The sequence below is a fragment of the Canis lupus genome, chromosome 13, assembly GCF_011100685.1.
Source record: "Canis lupus familiaris isolate Mischka breed German Shepherd chromosome 13, alternate assembly UU_Cfam_GSD_1.0, whole genome shotgun sequence".
NCBI classification, from domain to species: Eukaryota; Metazoa; Chordata; class Mammalia; order Carnivora; family Canidae; genus Canis; species Canis lupus.
Window position 1 is genome coordinate 44,619,211 of NC_049234.1, and position 23,546 is coordinate 44,642,756.

The 23,546-nt window shown below is 38.7% G+C and overlaps 1 protein-coding gene across 2 annotated transcripts in view; it reads right to left on the reverse strand.

The window, feature by feature from the left end:
- Nucleotides 1-23,546, reverse strand: part of TXK (TXK tyrosine kinase) — a 63,528-nt gene that overhangs the window by 13,932 nt on the left and 26,050 nt on the right. For both annotated transcript variants that reach the window (XM_038556038.1, XM_038556039.1), the window contains 5 exons: nt 20,099-20,153; nt 12,025-12,104; nt 10,992-11,119; nt 3,346-3,420; nt 249-420 (listed from right to left, as the gene is read on the reverse strand). In XM_038556038.1, coding sequence (XP_038411966.1) covers nt 249-420; nt 3,346-3,420; nt 10,992-11,119; nt 12,025-12,104; nt 20,099-20,153 — 510 coding nt within the window. The remainder of the gene's footprint in view (nt 1-248; nt 421-3,345; nt 3,421-10,991; nt 11,120-12,024; nt 12,105-20,098; nt 20,154-23,546) is intronic.

Consider the following 23,546-nt stretch of genomic DNA (forward strand, 5'->3'; position numbering starts at 1 on the left):
CATTTAATTCACACGCTGATGCAGTGACAAGGTTACCATTATCTCCATTTTGCGGGTAAAGAAATCGAGGCTTGGCAAGGTGAAATAACTCACCCAGGTCACGCAGAGGTCAAATAATTTGCCCAGGTCACACCACTAGCTTGGACAGAGTTGTGACAGAAATCCAAGTGTGACTGCCCCAAAATCCATGTTCTTTCCATGACACCCCAATGTTGTCTGCTATTTATCTGGGTATTGCTTATACTTACATCATCACTTTAGCCTCTTCGATGAAATCCTCCTCGGACATGGAGCCTTCGCTGATGGCCTTGATAGCTACCCGGATGTGCGCTCGCCATTCGCCTAAATGGACCACCCCAAACTGACCGCTTCCAATCTCCTTTACAAAAGCCAACTCAGTGGGATCTATCTCCCACTTTTCTAGAAAAGTAAAACATCCATGTTACAAAGTAGGGAAAACTTTCAGAGCTAGAACAGATTCAGGAATTATCTAGACCTACTCTCTTCTTTTATATAGAGGTTAAAATTTTTATAAATGTAAAGGGGGCGGGTAACTGTAACCATTTTCAATACTCTCATGGTGGAATTCCGTGTGCAATTCCAGAATTCAGGTTTAAAGATACAAACTTGACTTGCTTGGAGAGGAAATTATGGATATCAGAACATTCTTGCTCTTTCCAGAGACCCCACATGAAAGGCCTTTCGAAACTAAACCTACCTACCAGAACTAGACCTGGCCCCTTCCGTCTGTATGTCCCCATCAGTTTTTGTCCTGCCAAGTAAACTTGTGAGGCAGGAACATATGGCCCTGCTTCCCCATTTCACTTCCTTCTATGCTCCTCTGCCCATTCCCACAGCTAAGGGGCTTTTCTTGCCTTAGTAGGGTCTTCTCCTTGGGGAAAAGTCTAACAAATTCATCTAATAACTATGACCAACGCTAGGGTTCTAACTTGCATGTATCTACATGTACGTTTGAAGTGAAATTTGTGTTATGGTATATATTTCCTGGAAACCAAAAGAACTTTTAAAATAACCCTCTTGGAAACACTTGTGAAGGAGCAGATCTTTCCTCTTGTAGTATGTCCTTTTCTACAGCAACATTGCCATCTGCTGGAACTTTAAATAATGCGTTTAAGAGAATTGGGACACCTGGGGGTCTCAGGGGTGGAGTGCCTGCCTTGGGCTCAGGGTGTGACCCCTAGGGTCCAGGGATGGATTCCCGCATCAGGCTCCCCCTGGGGTGCCTGTTTCTCCTTCTGCCTATGTCTCTGCCTCTCTGTGTGTGTCTCTCATGAATAAATAAAATCTCATAAATAAATAAATAAATAAATAAATAAATAAATAAATAAATAAATTGCAAAGGCTAATGACCTTCAAGCCAGCTTTGCAAAGGGCTCCCTCTCCCAATAATAGGTATGTTTTTAAAGGAACATGGGAAAATATATTCATGACTTTGATATTGGCATAAATTTATTCAGCAGAATACAACCATAAAGGAAAATATTGACAAGTGACGCTCCATCAAAATCCTGTTTGTCAAATATGCCCCATTAAGAGAGGGGAAAGGTAAGCTGCAGATTGGGCAAAGATATTTCTGAAACATGTAACCAGTAAAGCATTCCTATTCAAAATATGAAAAAAAAACTAGAAAAGGGCAGATTATATTTTTAAGGGTTACAAAACGTGAATATTTTTTCACAAAAGAGAATATCCAAATAGCCACAAAACCTATAAAAAGTTCATCATAATTATTAGTCACCAGGGATATGCAAATTCCAACCACAGAGAGATACTACTATTACACACATCAGATTGCCTACAGTGAAAACCAAAGAAAAGAACCCATGAGAATACTAAATATTGGCCAAGGCAAAGGCGTGGGGCAGCGGGAACTCCCACATGCTATTGATTGAAGTGTAATTTGGTATAAGCTTTTTTGAAAACTAAATCTGAGTGTGTACGCACTCTGTGACCTAACAATTCTACTCTCAGGTGTGTGTCCAGCATTCCTGGAGCTTAAACGTGTACTGAACTTCATCAAAAGACATGTAGGAATGTCCATAATGATATTAATTATGAGGTAAAAATTGGTTACAACCCAAATGGCCACCTAACGAAGGATGGGTAAACGGTGGCATTGTCAGGCAGTGTCGCACTACACCACAGTGGAGATGAAGCAACCACACCAACAACCATGGGTGAAGCAGAAGAAGCCAGATACAAATGCATGCTGTCTTATTCATTTCTATTAAATAGTCAAAACCAGGCAAAACTAACTGAGTTGCAGGGTTATGAGTTGTATGCCATTCTACATGTTAAAAATTGAGACGTTTATTTTTTAAAAATTTGAACAGGACCACATGTAACTTAAATAAATTGTTAATGGCAGAATTTTATTATCCACATTGTCTTTAGGGACAGAGGAATAACCCAGGACCCATAATATCCTGAATCATTCTCCCATTCCAATTAAAATAGAGCCCCTGGGGTCCTGGCACAACATAACTATGTTATCATTTTCTCAGGATTTTCTGATTCTCATTAATGAAAGAAATTTAAGGGAATCGGGTGTCCTCAAATCACAAAACAGAATTCCTTGGCTCTTATTTGTTCTCACAGTTTGCAGGTATACATCTGCTAGAAGATAGTTCGGATTAAACCTTCTACAAGTTCTATTTTCAAAAGGAGAGGACGACACTTTTAGCAGCTCTTTAAAGCAGGTTCTCTTGGAGGGCGGTCATTTCCCAGCCACCTTTGTACCGGGAGAGCAACAGCTCAAACACCCAAATAAAAATGAACTAGGGGTGGTGGAAGGGGAGGAGGGTGGGGGGTGGGGGTGAATGGGTGACAGGCACTGAGGGGGGCACTTGACGGTATGACACTGGGTGTATGTTGGCAAATTGAACACCAATAAAAAATAAATTTATTATTTAAAAAAAAGAATCCTAATTTATCAAAAGAGCTCCTGCTAACGAACAAAGGGTAGTGGATGGGGAGGTGGGCGGAGGGATGGGATGACTGGGTGGCAGGCACTGAGGGGGGCACTTGACGGGATGAGCACTATATGTTGGCAAATTGAACTCCAAATAAACATATATATTTAAAAAAAGAGCTCCTGCTAATGTGTAAGGAAATTTGAAGTCAAATTGAAACATTTCTTTCCAAAGTTGAAATTGCTGTTGCGAGATGAATGTACTTAAGTATTTCAGAAAGAGGATTTAAACTTTGAGAGGAAACCTGTCTAGGCATCTCAGAAAAGCGAAGGAGTTAAAGAATGTAGAGGGAAGTTGGGACAGGTTCTTTACGGGATTTGACATTGTACTTGGGTACGTGTGCATACATTACCATAGCTAAAACCAGCTGTGGCTGGCAAACAGCTGCCCATCAGTCCAACTGGGTAGCGGAGACGGGTCATGAGACCTGGGGAGGGAGAGAAATCAGCATTTCAAGTCTATTAATTAACATAAAAGAAAAAAAACAAATATACTAGAAGACAGTGCCAGGCTTCAAATAAATTAGGCGGAAAAATATTCTACAGTATTCTATTTACCTATTTTCCCCACTTTGCATAAAGCAACATTTGCTTATTGGACATACATTTTAAAATCCAAGAAAATTTAAAGACAAAGTAAAGACCTCACAAAATCTCAGCAGCCAGAGATGCACTGTTATCATTTTGGTGAACACCTTTGCAAAAATCTCTATATAAGTGTTTGAAAGCATATACACACCCAATGAGCTTTCACAGAAAAGTAAATGTTTTGCTGTAAACTTTTTATACTCAGTATGTCATTGATATATGTTAGTGACTATCAATAGAGCTTTAAGTTATTTCTAAGATTTCACTACTGTAAAATATGCTGTATGTTCTTGAACATAAATCTTTATGTACCTCTCAAATTACTCTCTCAGAATAAATTCCTTAAAATGTGATTTCTTGAGCAAAGCATGTATAGAAAAATTGTACTAATTCATTCAACCACCAACAGTGTTTAAGTGTACTCGTTTCATTACCCTATTTTTTGAGAGTAGTTTTGTTTAGTTTTGCTTTGTTTTATTATTATTTTTTTAATAGCGTGGTAGTGGGAAGCCTGGGTGGCTCAGCATTTGAGCGTCTGCCTTCAGCTCAGGTCATGATCCCGGAGTCCCAGGATCCAGTCCCACATCGGGCTCCCTGCAGGGAGCCTGCTTCTCCCTCTGCCTGTGTCTCTGCCTCTCTCTGTGTGTCTCATGTGAATAAAAATAAAAATAAAATAAAATAGAATGGTAGAGTAAATGAGACTTCTTTTGATTGGATCAACATGTAGTATTTTGTTACATCAATTTCAATTTAGTTCAACAAGCTTTTACTATTTATTTCTTCAACTAATGTTGATTAGGGGCCCGCTTTGTGCCGAGCACTATCTAGATGGTAGGAGACAGCAATGAAGCAGTGAATAGGACAGTGACAGTCCCTGCTCCCATAGAGCTTACATTGTAGCAGGGGAAGAGAAAATAAGTGCACACACACACACGCACACACACACAAGAAGAAGCAGAAGATGATGAGTTGCAAGCAGAGTAGATAAAATATAGCTTCCAGAGAGTGGGTGCTCAGGGAAGGCCTTTCGGACAAGATGACAGCTCTGCAGACATTAACTGACAAGGAGCCATCCTACAGAGGTCAGGAGGAAGAGCATTCTGAGCAGATGGAACAGAAAGTGCAAAGGCTGGAAGACAGAAGCAAACTTGGCCAGTATAAGAACAGAAAGAGGCATCATTAAGTGCCTATTGTGTGCAAGCCACTCTTCTAGGTAGATCTCAAATATTCTGAAGGACTAAAGATGAATAAGGTGAGGACTCTGCACACAGGGGCTCCATCTCAGTGAGAGAAGACAGGCAGAGAAAGGCAACTGCAATATAGAAGGAATAAGTCCTGTGCTGGAGATACACAAGATGCTCCAGGACATAGCACCTTACACACTTTTGGATTCAAAGTAGTCTTCTAGAAGGAAATGATATCTGAGATGAATGTGACAAATGAAGTTAAGCCCTGAAGAGAATCTATGGAAAGCACTCTAGACAGAGGTAACAGATGAGATGATACCTAGAGGTAGGAAGCAGGATGGGCTATTTAAGCAAAAGGTAAGAGATAGAAGAGGCCAGAAATTATCCTTGAGAGGTAGGTTGTATTCTGGTTACGATAGGCCTTCTAAGCCATTTTAGGGAACATTACACCATCCTGCAGGTAAGAAGGAGCCATTGAAAGTCCCCAATATAGAAGTGACATCATCAGGTTTACATTTTTGGTAGATCATTCTGGCATCAGCATAGAGGATGGATTGAAGGGAAGTCAACACTGAAGATAAGACTAGTTAAGAGGCCATTACAATTGTCTGAGTGAACAATGATTAGAACAGCACTAGGAGACAGAGGCAGGAACCTATATGAGGCATACTTGGGATATGAAACTCTTTGCACTTGATAATGAACCAGAAGTTCTAGAACAAATAGTACTAAAATTTGTCTGGAATCACAAAAGGGCCTGAATAACCAAAGCAATCTTGAGAGAGAAAAACAAAGCTGAGGTAGCACACTCCCTGACTTCCAATTATATTACAAAGCTATAGTAATGAAAACAGTATGACATTGGCACAACAACAGATTGATAGATCAATGGAACAGAATAGGAAGTCCAGAAACAAACCCAAGCTTATAGGATCAATTAATCTTTGATAAAGAAGGCAAACACCTACAATGAGGAAAAGATGGTCTCTTCAATAAATGGTGCTGGGAAAACTGGACAACTATACTGCTTTTTTTACACCATGTACACATACACACAAAATGGATTCAAGATTTAAACGTAAGACCAAAAAACATCAAACTCCTAGAAGAAAACATAGGTAGTAAGTTCTTGGACATCAGTCTAAGCAATATTTTTTTCATCTGTCTCATCAGGCAAGGTCAACAAAAGCAAAAATAGACAAACGGGACTATATCAAACTAAAACGCTTTTGCACAGTGAAGAAAACTCCCAATAAAACAAAAGGCAACCTACTTGAATGGGAGAAGATATTGGCGAATGCTATAACCAAAAAGGGGTTAATACCCAAAATACATAAATAATTCATACAACTCAATATAAAAAAATTTGAGTTTTTAAAATGGGCAGAGGACCCAAAGAGACATTTCCCCAAAGAAGATATACAGATGGTCAACAGACACATGAAACCTACTCAGCATCACTAATCATCCAATGAGATCTCACCTCACACCTATCAGAATGGCTAATATCAAGCGGACAAAAATTAACAAGTATTGACAAGGATGCATAGCAAAGACAACCCTCCCCACTGTTGGTGGGAATGCAAAATGGTGAGCCACCATGGAAAACAGGGTGGAGGTTCCTCAAAAAAATAAAAATAAAACTACCATACAATCCAAGAATTCCACTTCTGGGTATTTCTCACCAAAAAAAAAAAAAGTTTGAAAAAAAACCCCACTAATTTGAAAAGACATATGCACCCCTATGTTCATTGCTGCATTATTTAAGCAGCCAAAACACAGAAGCAAACTAAGTGTCCACTGATAGACGAAGGGATAAAGAAAATGTGGCGGGAATAATAAAATATTCTTCAGCCATAAGAAAGAATAAAGTCTTGCTGTTTACAACAATGTGGGTGGACCTGGAGGGTATTATACTAAGTGAAAAAATCCGGGAAAGAAAGACAAATACTGTATGAATTCACTTATATGTGGAATCTAAAAAAAAATGAAGCAAGCAACCAAAACAAAACTGAAACTTACTCATAGAAGCAGAACAGTCTGATGGTTGCCAAAGTGAGGCAGTTAGGGGGTGGTAGGATGGGCAAGATAGGGAAAAGGGTTTAAAAGGGACACACCTTTTAGTAGGACATACAATTTTCTTGTAGGAGATAAAACGCATAGCATAGGGAATATAGATAATAATCTGTAACGACTTTGTATGGCAAGAGATGGTAGCTAGAGTTCTCCTGGTGACCCTTCTGTGACGTATATACATGTTCAATCACTATGTTATACACCTGAATGTACTATTGTATGGCAACCACACTTAAATTAAAAAAAAAAAAAAGTTTTCAATAACTAAAGAAGGAGGAGAAGGAGGAGGGCAAGGGGAAGAGCAGGAAAGGAAGGGAGGTGAAGGGTGGGGAAGGGCAGGAGAGGAGAGGGGGGCAGAGGAGGGGAAAGACATTATCCTTTAGGAAGAGTGGAATTGTCTCTTGTGACTCCTATGTTTCCAGCCCCTGTAGCCAGCAGGATGGTGACACTCTTATCTGAGATGGGCAACAGGAAGAACAGGGAGCAGGCTGGGAGGGAAGGCAGCGGTAAGATGAAGAATTCCATTTCATCGCTGCGGTTCAGGGCCTGTGGGACTGCAAGTGCCTGGGACTCCCAGATGGAAGAGTCCTGCAAAAGGAAATGTCTAGGGCGAGGAGAGAAGAGATCGGGGACAGATTCCTGCAGCATGCCAACGTCTAAGAGTAGAAGTGAGACCCGTTGGGAAGAACTTTGAGGAATGATCTGAGTTCAAGAACAAGAAAAGGCAGTGTCAAAACATCTGGAAAGCAGGGAGCTTCAAGGGGTGACACTGCAAATAGAGCAGAGAGGGCTGAAAATACAAGAACTCAAAAGCATCACCCTGTAGGTCAATTCGGGGGCCACCCGTAAAACAGTGGGCGATGGAGGCAGAAGCCAGGTGCAGACGTTTAAAAAGCAAATGGAAAGTGAGCAAGTGGAGAAAGGGGATGTGGACACATTTTTCCAAAAGTGTCACTTGGAAGAACAATGTCTAAAGGAAGAAAGGAGGGCTTTGTGGGTTTGTTGGGCTTTGGGTTTGTTGGGGTATTTTGTTGTTGTTGTTTGTTGTTTGTTTTGTTTTGTTTTTTGGCTTTTCTAATAAGAAAGTCTTAAGCATGTTTACAGGGTAAAGGGAGAAGGTAAGAAGAAATGGACAAGCTACAGGAGAGAAAGGGTGTTGGGTGGTCTCAGCAGCAGAGGAGTGGAGGGAGCAGGGGCCTAGGCTCGTCCTGGCTACTACTGGAAGGAGGGAGGTGAGGCTGAGAGCTTGGCAGTGGGAAGACAAGGTTGAGGGAGCTCATGTCAGGTGACTTCAAATTTCTTAATAAGGTGGATGGCAAGGGGTTTGCTGATAGGGACAGTGGACAACACTGGAAGTGGGGTCTTGAGGAGAATGGTGAATGTCTGAAGAGAAAATAGGAAAAGCTACTTCACTAGTGACTGAAGACTTAGCTGAGGTTGGAGCCCTCATCGAGTTGGGATCCTATAATGCATGATCCAAACGAAGAACAAAATGAGGAATTTCTTTAAGACCCTGATACTTTCTTCTAATTTTCCAAGTTCTTGTTTGCTCAACATTTTTATTCTGTGATTCTCTACCAGTGGTTTAATGAGAGTCTATCTCTCTGATAGAAGGAAGCCTGTCACCCTCTTGGCATTGTCCTTACTTCCGGGAAAGAGATGGATTGTCATGAGCTAAATAGACCAGAAGTCAAAAAGTAGACAGGATAGTCATGGGCTCTGATTCACAGCCTCCTCTGAAACTGGACCTTCCCAAGTACCATCTAATGATAGGATGTGTCTCTTTCTGGAGGCTACAGCAGCCATTGAGTGCAGACTCTGGCGCCAGTGGGTTCAATGGCTCCAATGGTCTCAAAGAGTCCTTGAGTTCCAATCTCAGCACAAACACTTTTTAACTGTGTAATTGTGAGTACCAATCATGCCTCAGTTTCTTCATCTGTAAGATGGAAATACCAACAGCACCTACTTCATAGGATCGTTCTGAAGATTAAATAAATAAATAGACATAAAAACACTCAGAACAGGGTCTGGACCAAAGTAAGTCTTCACTAAGCATCCACTATTTTGGGGTCCCATTCCTTTCCTCTTATCATCTTTCTTTCTCATTTTCTTCTATCTTTTTTTATTTTCTTTTCTCCCTAATAAAGAGCAATTAGAGTTGGAAGGTTTTCTTCTGTTGTTATTTTGTTTTATCCAGCTTTTTCTTTTCTTCTTCTTCTTCTTCTTCTTCTTCTTCTTCTTCTTCTTCTTCTTCTTTTTGTATATAATAACCTCACACTGTCTTCTTCTTCTTTTTTTTTTTTTTAGATGTAATTTATTTATTGGACAGAGAAAGAGAGAACACCTGCAGAGGGAGGAGAAGCAGCTGAGCAAGGAGCACCAATGCAGGGCTCAATCCCATGACCCTGGGAGATGCTTAACCAACTGAGCCACCCAGATATCCCTGATCCAGTTTTATTTTTTAAGTGATCTATATGGTATTTTATACATTATAAGAATAATCATGTATGCTGTAACAAAAAATATCAAACCCTAAAGCAATCTTATAAGGCAGAATATATAATCTTCCCTTACCCCAGTGTCATTCTCCAGAGGTAAACATTAAGTTTGTAGTATGTTATAATCTTATTAGTTTGAAAATTATTACCTATACTTTAAACAAAATTTCTCTACACACACGTGTGTGTATTTTTGTTTATAAAAGTGGGACTATATTCTGAGATATTGCTTTGCACTTTTTTCTCTTTACTGAACAACTTATCATTACCATCTTCTCATGTCAGCACATCTTGATCTACGTTAGTAATTTTTTTTTAACCACACTAGCATAACCACTCTGTTTCTCAAATTTTTTCTTTGAAGGGAAGGAAAAGAGGACTGTAGAGAAAAAAAATTCAGGACTGATCTGATTCTATTTCTATCTCTAGACACAAATATGTCCTCTCTGGCCCCACTCAGACTCACTGCTACTTCCTCTCTAACCAAACTCCCAGTAACCATCTGGAATATCTATGCAGATTCATCCCATAAATGTAGAAAAACCTCCTTCGATTTACTCTTGATATTTAGAACCTGTGTAGTGGAAAAGTAGCCACTTTCCAAAAGGATTTTTTTGTAAACAACTTTTCATGAGAGAAATCTAAAAAAGTACTGTATGGCAAGAAGTCAAAATAATATGAAAAGTTACAGTAGGTTCCAAATTCTATAATGTCGCAGTTAGAAGATTCCCCGATGGCTTCAAAGTGGTCAAGGACAGGTTGAGTGAGGGCTGAAGGCTAAAGCTGTGATGGTCATTGTGGTGAAACTTTCTAGAATCCTAGATCTTTCCATAGATGATACATTTGCAAAATTATTGCTAAAGTATTGCAAACACTTGGGGAAGAGGTCAAATGATGATGCCTCTGCTTTATTTAAGTCAAATTCTGACTGTGAAAGGCTGTGTCCTCTACAGCTTTTTGTGTTCACCAAACAAGAAAGAACAGAGAAGGAGATATTTTTTAAAAAATATTTTTAATTTTTTTTCAATTTATTTATTTATGATAGTCACACACACACACACAGAGAGAGAGAGAGAGAGAGAGAGAGAGAGAGAGAGAGAGAGAGGCAGAGACACAGGCAGAGGGAGAAGCAGGCTCCATGCACCGGGAGCCCGATGTGGGATTCGATCCCAGGTCTCCAGGATCGCGCCCTGGGCCAAAGGCAGGCGCCAAACCGCTGCGCCACCCAGGGATCCCCGAGAAGGAGATATTTAAGGGTAATTTTCCTACAATTGAAGTAGAGAGCAAATTTTGGGGAGCAAAGATAAGGAGGCATGATTATTTAGGACACTTGAAATTCCATTACACTTCACCCTACATAAATTTCAAGAACTAATGCATTGATGATTACATTGCCTTTTGCTTTTCTGCCAGCTATCATTTTTCTAACCTGACAGAAATGTAAAAATCAACCTACCTCTTGTCCCCTGACTAGAAAAACAAAGAAGCATCAGTGAGGGGATCTGTTCAGAACACAAGTTGTATTTCAGGCTCTTATGCATTTCTGCAGGGGGTGGGGTATTTGCTCCTGTTCAGTGTCTGACACCAAAGATGCATTGCCTGTCTGGGGCCTGGCTCCCTGCCTCCCTTCACCTGAAGCTCCTGACTTACCTGCTGCATTGTGCTGGTGATACCAGATTAGCTCAGGGATTGATGGAAAGAGGTGTCTTTCAGCCACGTACCACTGTCCCGAGTCATTCTTTTTAATCTGATAATGTTTGATGGTAGCCTCCATATTTCTACAATCAATAAAATGTGAATTAGTAAACAAGCAAAAGATCACTCTGGAACTAAGTCAATGCGTTGAGCAATAGGATTCCACCTTTAAAACTTTTTATTCCAGTGACACTACACACTGCAGAGTGGGTTAGATTCAACTGGTGCCTCACAGCCCCTGGGTAAATTCCTTAGTTATCTTATTGGGTCCATAGATTTGAACATAACTTCAGCCAAAGTTGTCTAGCTGACAATTCCAGTGTCCAAAAATGTAGAGCCCATTAGGGACACGTATAAGCATTTGAGGAATGCCAATATCAGTTCAATGAGTGAATAAATGCACCCCAAGGGGTGTAAGGAGAAATCAAACAAAGAGGAAAACTGATAGAGGGTATATGGATGAGCAGGTTTGCTATGAACTACCAGGGCTCTAGGAAGACACAAGAGACTGTGGAACACATCTGAGAATTGTCCCACTAAAGTGCAAAGGAGCTGAGGGGTGGATCTTCTATTCCTCATTGATGGAGAGCTGCTCCTAGGGTGCTGACTCTCAGGCACTCCCAGTCTACCCAGGGGGACCATGAGTTCCCACAGCCAGAGAACATCCTCCAGCAGAAAGGCACAGAAGCTTCCTGAGTGCAGGAGAACTCTCTGCAGGAAAACCCCAAGGTAAGCCAAGGAACGTGAGGAAAGCACCGCCACTGTCTACAACTAAGCCAACTTCCTCATGGTTAGGAAAAGGAGACGGCGAAGTCACTGCCCACACACAGAGCTGGTTAGGGATACAACTTGAGAGGATCAGATGTACTAACTTCCAGGCCAGCAACCTTCCATGCTAAGATCTCTCTTTCTCTACGTGATGGTGTCTCTGTAAGAAAGACTGTCCCAAGGTGTTACCTCTAAAGTGATCAAAATCATAATTGCTTACCTTCTGGCTTTTATAAACACAGAAATTGTGTAGGATCCCAAATGTCTTGAATCTCTGACAATAAATGCACCTTCTTTAGACTGCAAAAAACAATTCATTGTACACATTTATTCCTTATTAGGAAGAAAGACAAATCTACATCTCAGGAATGAAAACCAAACCGTTACTAACTTACTATATGTGAATGAGACTGTTTTCACAAATATAGGCAATCTTATCTCCCTTATACATTAAGAAGTCACACCTCTAAAAATACATAATTGGGACAAGAATTTGTAATATATGAGTATTTTTAAAACCTCGTTCCTGGGAAGCCTGGGTGGTTCAGCAGTTGAGCACCTGACTTTGGCTCAGGGCCTGATCCCGGATTCCCAAGATCAAGTCCCACATTGGGCTCCCTGCGTGGAGCCTGCTTCTCCCTCTGCCTGTGTCTCTACCTCTCTTTCTGTGTCTCTCATGAATAAATAAATGAAATCTCAAAAATAAATAAATAAATAAAACCTCGTTCTTGATTTTTCTAAAAATAATCTGCATTTTACAATCGTGTACCCCACCATTTATTTTGGTTATTTTTAATTTTTTAAATATTTTTTTATTTATTCACGAGACACAGAAAGAGAGGCTGAGACACAGGCAGAGGGAGAAGCAGGCTTCCCACAGGGAACCCAATGTGGGACTCGATCCTGGGACCCCAGATCACACCCTGAGCCAAAGGCAGATGCTAAACCACTGAGCCACCCAGGCGTCCTCATTATTTTTGTTATATTGATCAAGATAATAGATAAACATAGCTAATGAATAGGAAGCACTCTGAGACAGATTGGCAGGTTGTATTGTGGAAGAAAAACAACACAGAAGGTAGAGTGAGGGAGGCAAGGAGAAACATATCTGGAAAAGCAGGAAGTGGGGAAAGTGAGCAGAATCCATGCTAGGGATGGAGAGAGAAGCTTTGAGAAAGTTTGGAGAGAAGAGCATTGGGAATCATCTTAGTTTCTCCAGAGTATAGGAGAGACAGGAAGAGAATTGCAGGACAGAAGAATATTATATGTTTGGTGTTAGGTTATGAGTTGGATTCCCATTGACATCCTCTGGGAAATTCCAAGAAAACTGTGGATTGTTTTCAAAGGGCGTTGAATGTTTGGTTTGTGTTAGTTGTTGATACTGTAAGAAGTTTTCATCTTTACTGAATATGTTTACACTTGTGGAGAGTGAAACACCTCAGAAGCTTGCCGAATGTGTGAAAGTTGACACTTAAGAAGTGCCAAGAAGTTAAGAACTGTCCAAACCAAACACCATGATGTGACCCTTAAAATGAACACCATACATTAAGCAGAGTCTTCTCTTTCTTCTAGATGTTCACCAAGGAACAAACCTCATTTTCCAACCAAACTTTTAAGCCAAAAAACCTCTTATAACCATTTAAAATAATAAAAATCTAGCTTTTATTGAATTCCTACCATGCACAAGGATTGTGTTATATACCATAGAGGACACAAGATGTAAAATACTAAGATATATAAAGCAAAGTTTTATGTACAGTATATAGTATGTAGTGTATATACATAGACACATATGCATCATGCATTTAGTCAAGTTGTATAAGTAGTGACCTTCTCTTCAAAGTGGAAAAAGTACAAATAGTCATGATCACAAAGCAATAAAAATGGAAATTAATAACAATCCCCAAAGGAAAAAGCTACTACTACCTGTATATTTTTAAGTTCTCTTTTATATAATTCAAGGAAATTCAAATAAAAATGAAAACATCTAGAAAATAATAAGGAAATGCCATATATTGGAAACTCTGCTATTCAGTCTTATTACTTGCATCAATAAACAAAGGAGATGCAAAGTAAATGTATCTACCTCAAGAAGTTAGGACAAAAACCAAGTCAAGTAGAAGAAAGAAATGAAAAAAGACAAAAGCAAAATAACAAATTATAAATACAAAAATATAATAGAGCTGGTAATTAAAATCAAAATCTTTTATAAAGGGAAAACAAGGAAATAGGTAAATTGCTGACCAATCTAACCAATAAATAATGTGGCTTCAAAAAGTAAGCGACAAGGATCCAGAGAAAAAATGAAAGCATCACCTTGACTCTACACGTTTGAAAACTTGAACGAAATGAGTGATTAAGTAGCAAAACATAAATTTTATCAAAATTGATTCCAGAAGATCTAGAAATGTTAATGGATCTACTACATGGGAAAATGGATACGGTTTTAAAAGAGCTACAACATTAAAAACACCACAGAGACATACTGTAATGTTGCATAATTCCAGAGCATGTGAAATAAAGAGAAGCTTCTAAATTTTTACATAAAGTGGGTTTACTATCAATACCAACAACACAGCAAAGATTGTGCACAAAACGGAAATCTACTAACAAGTTTCATGTCTGCTCAAAAATCCTAACTAAATATTAACAAACTGAATCCAGTAGCACAGCGGAAAAACAATATACTATGATCAAAAGGGATTGCAAACAAGAATACAAGAGTAATTCAATATTAGGGATTTTATTATTAGAATTCCTTCTATTAATTGATCTGAGGAGAAAAATCCCATGAACATCACATAGACATTGTAAAGGCATTGAAAAATTTCAACTTCTAGAATCAGTTTTCTTTACATTCTCAGTAAAATAGTAATATATACAACAGCCCTAATTTACATTTATTCCCCAAGTCCAACATTATGCTTTCTGTGGCACCATTCCAACTAAAATCAGGAAAAAGAAATGCCCACTGCCAGCACTGGTATTTAATACTGTTCTGAGATACCAGCTCATGCAATTAAATGAGAGGCAAAAAAATAAAAGAAAGAAAGAAAGAAACACACCAAGAAATATTGTATTAAATTGTAAACAAAAAAAAAAAAAAGCAGTTGAAATCATACTGTTTGCTGTTGATAAAATTCTACCTGAAACCCATGAGAATCAACTGAAAGACTACTAAAAAAAACTGTGAGTTCACCAAAGTCGTCAATTACAAAATTAATTCACAGAACTCAAGAGCTTTCATAAGTAAAAAAAGATATACCCATTTATAATAGCAACAACAACAAAATATGTTAAAATAAACTTACAAATAAATGTGCAAGAGCTATACGAAGAAAGCTATAAAATGCTCCTAACAGGGCACCGGGGTGGCACAATCAGTTGGGTGAACACACACTCTTGGTTTCAGCTCAAGTCATGATCTCAGAGACTTGAGATCGAGCCCTGTGCTGAGCTCCATGCTCCTCCCAGAGTCTGCTTAGAGTTCTTCTCTTCCTCTCCCTCTGCTCCTCCTGCTCCTCACCTACCACATGCTCTCTCTCAAATAAATAAATAAATCTTAATAAATAAAGTGCTCCTAAAAAATACAAAGATATTTGCGTTTTTCATTAGGTTTTCAGTCTATCCAAGATTTATTTTTGCTTGAAGTAGGGACCTAATTTTAATTTTTTCCATATAAATAATTAATATATGGGTTAAATAATTAATATATGGGTTCCAGAACAAATTGGTCCCAAAACCCCACTAATTTTTTAATGTCCAAACAATTTCCCCTAGGTTATTCTGTAAATTTAAAGGACCAGCGAGAAGCTTTTTAAAACTAGGCAAAGTAATTGTGAGATCTGCATGTATAAAATACATCTCCAGAGTATTTCTGAAAAAGAAGAGTGAGGGAGGCTAGCTGTACAAAAGAAGCCTCAGTATTTGAAATATTATAAAGGCATCACCAAAATGCACGAGCTGATTAATGAAACCAAGTAGTGAGGCCGGATGTAGTCCAACATGGGAGCTGCATTTATGATGAAAGTGGCACCTCAAATCAAATATGGAAAACATAGACACTTGGTAACCATCTAGAAAAACAATAAATCAGATCCATACCTCACTCTGCATCATGAATAATTACAAATGAATCAAATATGTATATGTAAAAAATAAAACCACTAAAGTAATAAAAAAAATAGGAATTTTTTTTCATCAGCTCAGGATGGGTAAGACAATTCTAACCTGACACAAACCCTAAAGCTTTACAAAAATTTGTATGATAAATTCAAACATATAAAACTCAAGCACTATTCACAGCAAAAAAAATAATAAATAATAAAATAAAATAATATATATATGACAGTTGAAAAACTGGGAAGAGTATTGCTACATATCACAAAGAGCTAACATCCTTAATGTCACTACGTAGTCCTACAAATTGTGAGGAAAGCATTTAAACAGAAAATTTGCAAAGGATATGAATAGACAGCTTACAGAAAAAGATAAAAATATATAAACTTTCCTATGCACAGAGATGCTTAGCACTCCTGCGAAAAGAGATGTAAATGAAACCCACACTGAGGCGAGATGTCAGAGAGCAAAGTGCCACACGTTTCATTAAATACTTGCTGGACAGGTTGTGAGGAAATGAGCTCTCTTACACTTTTAGGAGGGATGTAAATTGTACAACTCCTATAGATGGCATTTTAACACCTACCAAAATTAGAAATGTACATTCCCTTCCACCCAAAATTTCTACCTTGGGGAATTTATCCTACATATATACTCACATAAATGGGAAAAGCTGTGTAGATAGGTTACTGATGGCAGCACTGTTTTAATAGCAAAAGAGTATATACCATATAAATTCCCATGAAATTTCTTTTTTTTTTTTTGAAATTTCTTTTTTTAAAAAGATTTTATTTATTCTAGAGTGAGAAAGAGAGAGAGCACAAGAGGTGGGAGGGGATGAAGAGGAGGGTGAGAGAATCCCAAGCAGCCTCCGGGCCAAGTGCAGAGTCCCACACAGGCGATCCCAAGACCCCATGATTAAAACTAATTGGAAACCAAGAGTCCAACACTCAATGACTGAGCCACCCAAGCCCCTGTCCATTAAATTTCTTAAATAAACTGTGATATGTCCAAAGTAAGAAATACTATGCAGATGTAGACACTTTCTGTGTACTGACATGAAAAGTTTCCTTTCCAATACATGTTGCTAAGTGAAAAAAGTAATGCACACAAGAATATATATAATATGTTACCATTTGTGTAAAAATAATGATATAAGAAAATATATTTCTATTTGTGTGTGTATAAAACATCTCTGAAAGGGCACAAAATAAACTAATAATAGAAGTTTGTCTCTGGGGAAAGGAATTGGTGTCTTGGGGACAAGGATGGAAGAAAGCTCCAAAATTTTTTTATTTCTTTTTTTTAAGATTTTATTTATTTATTCATAGACACAGAGAGAGAGAGAGGCAGAGACACAGGAAGAGGGGGAAGCCGTCTCCATGCAGGGAGCCTGATGTGGGACTGGATCCTGAGTCTCCAGGATCACACCCAAGGCTGCAGGCAGCACCAAAGGCTGCCCAATTTTTTGATTTTTAAACTCTATGAACATACTGTTGAAATATGAATTCAGGGCAGCCTGGGTGGCTCAGCAGTTTAAGTGCCTGCCTTCAGCCAGGGTGTGATCCTGGAATCCTGGGATCAAGTCCCACGTCGGGCTCCCTGCATGGAGCCTGCTTCTCCCTCTGCCTGTGTCTCTGCCTCTCTCTCTCTCCCTGTGTCTATCATGAATAAATAAATAAAATCTTAAAAAAAAGAAATATGAATTGAATTAATTTATAAGATACTTCTATAAAAATTAATGCAATAAATTTGAAAATAACTATAAAGTAGGCAATTCTTCACATAAACTATCAAACATCTCAAGAAGAGAAGAAAATTAAATCAGTAGTCAAATATCTATTTGAAAAAGCAGCATGTCCATACTCTTTTTATGAGAGATATATATTACTTCAAGGAGCAAATAACTTCTATTCAATATAAACTATTTTAAATATTGGAAAAAGAGACAAAACTTCATGTCAAAAACAAAAACAAAAAACAAAAAGCTTCATGTCCCAACTCATTTTACGATGCTAATATAGCCTTTATACTAAAACTAAACAAAGAGTGTAGGAAATTAGAAGCCAGGCCTCCTTGTGAGCATAATAGGACAAATGCTAAATAAAGTATTAGAAAACTCAAACTATCAATATATATGTTTTAAATGCCTCATGAACAAGTAGGGTTCAATCCAGATATTTCTCAAAAAATAGAAAAAAAATAGAAAATACATAAATTACAAAAATATGTGAAGATATATACAGGAAAAATATGCATATTTTTTTAAAAATCCCAACACATAACACACATACACACTTTAGACAGATTAAGACCTAAATATGAAAAGCAAATCTTTAACCATTTAAAAGAAAATACAAACTTCCTTCATTACTTCAGGAGAGAGAAAAATTTATTATACTAAAAGAGGAAAAAAAGAGAGATCACAAAAATTGAGACATTTGACATTAACATATTTCAAAATTTAAAATAAGAGCAGAAAAAAAAATTTAGGGTCAAAACTCAGAAGAATATCCTGGTACATGTAACTGACAAAAGATTCAGGATATACTTTAAAAATACATATTAACCAGTTACAAACGCAAGCACGCTGTAGAAGAATGAGCAAAGGGTGTCAGCAGAGGAAGCCCGACGGCCAACACACATATGCGAGGTCACTCGACTGAATGGTTAATCAAGGAAAGTGCACATTTTTATATATTTTTATAAATATATAAAATATATTTACAGCGTCTCTGAGAATCAAAGAAAAGTATGAAGCTACCAACTGTTGGCAGGAGAGTAGGGGACCAGTCTTCCCTTTCCTTGTATGAGTACAAATTAGCACAAGTACTTTGAATCACGATTTCAAAATATCTAGTAATGTCAGATCTACGTGTAGTTTCCGACCAGGTCGTTTCTGGGCCTAAGCAGAAGAAATCCTGGCCCCTGTGTACAAGAGGACGTGTGCAAGAACGTTCTCGGCAGTGTTGCTCGTAAGGCGAAGCGGTGAGCAACAATCCGAATGTTTATCAACCAGACCTGGTTTACTCCTGTAATCAAACACGGCAGCTAAAGCAATGGGTTGGCTCCAGGTGTATCCATGGCAATTAAATGGAAGTACAATGCTTCAATCAAAATCGACACACCAAAAAAAGAAAAAAGAAAAAAAAATCGACACACCTATGATCGACCTCATGTTAGAGGTTAAAACACACAACCCCGTAGGTGGCTCACGCACCTCTGCATGAGAAAAGTATAAGCACCTGGCCATCTCACCTGTCACTAGCTTGCTCACCAGGCACCTAGTGGAGAACTTCCCTTCTCTAGCTCTGCCTCCTTGGCACAACCTCTTTGTCCGTTCCAGGCCTACTAGCGTCACTTTACAGAAGCCCACCTGCTGGCACCGTGCCAGGCGGGCCCACCTTTCCCCCCAGGCAGGTGAGATTGGCTCTGGGTCTCCCTGACTCCATGTGACCAACATACTTGCCGCGCACTGACCTCCCCCGGTGTCTTGAGCCATTACTGGCATTGACTTCTTAGCTACAGAAGCGATTCTCACTCATATTTCTAGATTTCCTCAACATCCGACGGCAGTGCAAAACGACACACATACGGCTTACCTAGTTTCTAGGTTTGACTCTACGTTTACCCACAGATCATATTTACCGGCCGTTGGAAACTGTATGCAGTTTTGTTTTGTTCTGACCTAAAAGAGCAGTTTTGATCTGAGTTTGATATGCTGGCTACCCTACTGTTCCTTTGGTTTCCAAAGAACAAAGAAAGCGCAGCCCTGGGCTTGGGTCTGTATCTGTGTCCCTTAGCCCAGGTCATGAAGACAGAGTGCAGACTGTATGGTCTGTGATGCAAGGTGCACGGGCCGGTCCCCCGCTGACTCGACTGCAAAGTGCACTTTGGGGGCACGGGGAGTTTCGGTAGGTTGGATCTGAAACCGGTTCAGGAAAAGCGCGCCTCTGAAGTTACAATGAAAGTCAGTGAAAAACACGATCTGATACTAATACATCTGGTTTACAACTTCTCGGAAAATGTGCGGTACAGAGAAAGTTGTGATCGTATTTTAGGACTGAAAAGAACAGGAAGTAATAAACCTTTTCAGTTTGGTCGTATCTTTACAATGCATATCTCTGGGAAATTTCGAAAATACACGCAGGATATTCGTGAACAAACTGAATTACCTCTTGTCTCAAAACACGTTCTGCTTGATTTCTGGTAATGTTTCTGTGGTACCACCTGCGAAAGCCGTAAAAAGTCATTTTAAAAATTTATATTCCATTTTTTCCCCAAGAAAAAAAAACCCTTGCTTTCATTTCCTTCATTTGTAAGAACTTTACTCCAGAACTGATTTCAGAAAGTTTAGTGTTTTTTAATTCTGATAGACAACAAATGTATTATTCTGTGTCATTAATTCTGCATCATACAGTTTAATTAACTATAAGCCCAATACCTTATTTATTCTATTATATCTGAATTCAACTTTCTGACACATAGTTAGCATATGATTTGGAGTGGTTTGATCCCCTAAAAATTTTCATAAAAGGTATGTGGTTAAGAAGTCATCATCTTCAAAAAAAGAATTCATCATCTTCAATAAACATTTGCCGAGCTTTGGTAGACAAACCAAAAATGGGTGAAAATTGGGTTAAAAAATGGGTAAAAAATACCCATTTCTTTCTTTGCTCTCAGGAATTTCCTATCTGCATGCTTTTATATGTGCTGTGTTACCTTTCCAAAATTAAAACCCACTCCGACCCATCTAACTCCCCCAAGAATGTCACCTTGTAGTAAAGTTAGTGGTTTAATAACTAGCATACACCTTGCTCCCAACACCCTCTTATCCTTCTGCTTGTTCATCCCTCGTTGCTAAGCTCCAGCCACACTGGAGTTTTCCTTCCTCAAATTCACCGAGCCGCTTTCTGCCTCCTCTCTTGCTGTTTCCTCTGCAGGAAACATATCATTAAATGACTTCAGAATATCAGAACCACGTATGGTAAACATAATTAAATGAGTATAATTGAAGCCTATAGTTTGGTCGGACAAGATCTAGTCAGTAAGCAAATATTGTACAGGAAAGAGAGAGGAAATGATAGAACAAAGGGGACAGAAGACAAATGGAAAAGCTTTCATTTCAAAATAAGATTTTAAAAAGGAGTTAATGTAATATTACCAGAAATGCTATTTTTGTGAACAGTGAAAGGAAAAATGCATATATAACCATACGTTGAGGTCACAGTGGGTAGGCCAGAGAGCGGCTACATGAAACTCCTACATCTGCCTCTGAGGATGGAATCTATCATATCTTGTGGATTTCGCCTTCAGTAGTAAAAGGCTGCCACTAAATTAGAATGGTCAGGTATTAAAAACACTAATGGCCTCAAGTTAAAAATGAACTTTTAAAAAGATAAGCATAGAGGATGATTATAGGTGATTCTAGATGAAGTAATTGGACTACCCATCACTGGTGGGAACAGGACTTAATTGTGATGTTGGACTGTGAATATCAGTATTTTTTAATGAATGTTCACATTGAGGGAGGGACTTTCAGAATGAGTCTGAGACCTCTTGTAGAAAGAAGAAATTCTTTCAAAATAAATGAGACAGTTAAAGACATGGGGTACTAGTTTATTTATTTATTTTTAAGATTTTATTTATTTATTCATGAGAGACACAGAGACACAAACAGAGGGAGAAGCAGGCTCCCTGTAGGGAGCCCAATACGGGACTCAATCCCGGGACCCCAGGGTCATGACCTGAGCCAAAGGCAGATGCTCAACCGCTGAGCCACCCAGCTGCCCCCAAAGGGACTAGTTTAAAGATGCTCCCACTCGCCAAGTTGTGAAATGTAGGTGCTAAAAGGAAAATAATGATTACCTCTCACTAAAATATACAACAGGCTGTGAAAAGCTTAGACTGCATAATGATACTCAGAAAGTTCATATATGAGGCACCTGGGTGGCTCGGCCTGTTGAGCGTCCAACTGTTGGTTTCGGGTCAGGTCATGATCTTGTGGATCTGCGAGATTGAGCCCCATGTGGGGCTCCGTGCTCGGCAGGGAACCTGCTTGAGATTCTCTCTATATACCCTTCCCCCTACTCATGCTCTCTCTCTCTCTCTCTCAAATAAATAAATAAAATATTTTTTTTAAAAAAGAAGTTCAAAAAAAATAAAAATAAAAAAGAAGTTCACTTAAATTGTTTTTCTCTAAATGTTTCTCACCTGCACTCACACTGGTGTTAATTGTGTTGTTTCGTACTTATTTACTGTCATGATACATAATACAAGCAAATATATTAGTTTTGCCTAAATGTAAGTTAAAAATACATCCATATGTGGATGCCATTAGAACGACTTCAAAGTAGTAAGAGGAGAACCAGAGACAAGTATATGATGAATTTAATATCCTTTAAAATAATGCAGAATTTCAACAGGCAGAAAAAAGAATAGAGGGATATGATATAGGAGAGATGGGAGCATGGTGTTTCAGAATTTCATCCGGATAAATCAGATAGTGAAAGAAGAATTTTGTGGGGTTTTTCAGTAGGTAAGGCTGCAACTCTTAGACCTAGACGACACTGATAGTAAAGCCCATACTGAATGATGTGGACAGAGGGCCTGGGGCAGGGCTGCTACTGGCGTATAAAACCATCCAGTATGTAAGGAGAGTACAAATGTCTTGTATACACGTGGGCCTCAGGTTCCCAGTCTGTCTTAGGATCAACAAGTAACAGTACCGTGGCCTTGAGACTTCAACCGAGAAACCCTATTAGATCTAAAACAGTAAATCTGTGTCTCTTTAGTCATTTTCTAATCCTGAGAAGATGGAGTCAGTATAGACATAATACAATAAATCAGGCTCAGACTTCTGTAAAATTCAGCATAAGCAATATGTTTGATATTTAAAGTATTTTTTGGAATGCCTGGGTGGCTCTATCTGTTGAGCATCTGCCTTCAGCTCGGGTCCTGATCCCGGGGTGCTGGGATGGAGGTGTCAGGCTCCCTGTTTAGAGGGGTGTCTGCTTCTCCCTCCCCCTCTGCAACTCCCCCTGCTTGTGCACTCTCTCTCACTCTTTCTCTCAAAAAAAATCTTTAAAAAAATAAAATATTATTTTAAGAGAATCTGACATATTAGGTTTTTGCCTCTGATTTTAAATGCATAATTAATTTTAAACTTATAATTGGAAGTTTAAGGGAATTTGACTTTTAAAATATTTGTATGATTAAGAGAATTTGCTTACCACATTTAAGTTTAATTTATTAGATTTCCGGGATCACATGTGGACTTACAAAAGGCTATTGAAATTGTAAATTTGCCCTGCCAGGCATGTAAAATATTTAAACAGAAAATTGAATTCATTGAGTTTATTGATGCAAGTGAAATGTTTCAGGAAATTTAATTAACTGAGCTTATAAATAGGACTGATTGTTTAAGGACACTGTCAAGTTTGAATTAAAGTGACTGTTCTTATTTTTTTAGGTTTATAAACAGACTATCAAGATTTGAAGACTTACTGAAAACCAGATTTTCATGTCGTAATGTTGATAATTTGGATATTAATTTAAAACCAAAGTAGCTGGGATGCCTGGCTCAGTAGTTGAGCACCTGCCTTCAGCTCAGGGTGTGATTCC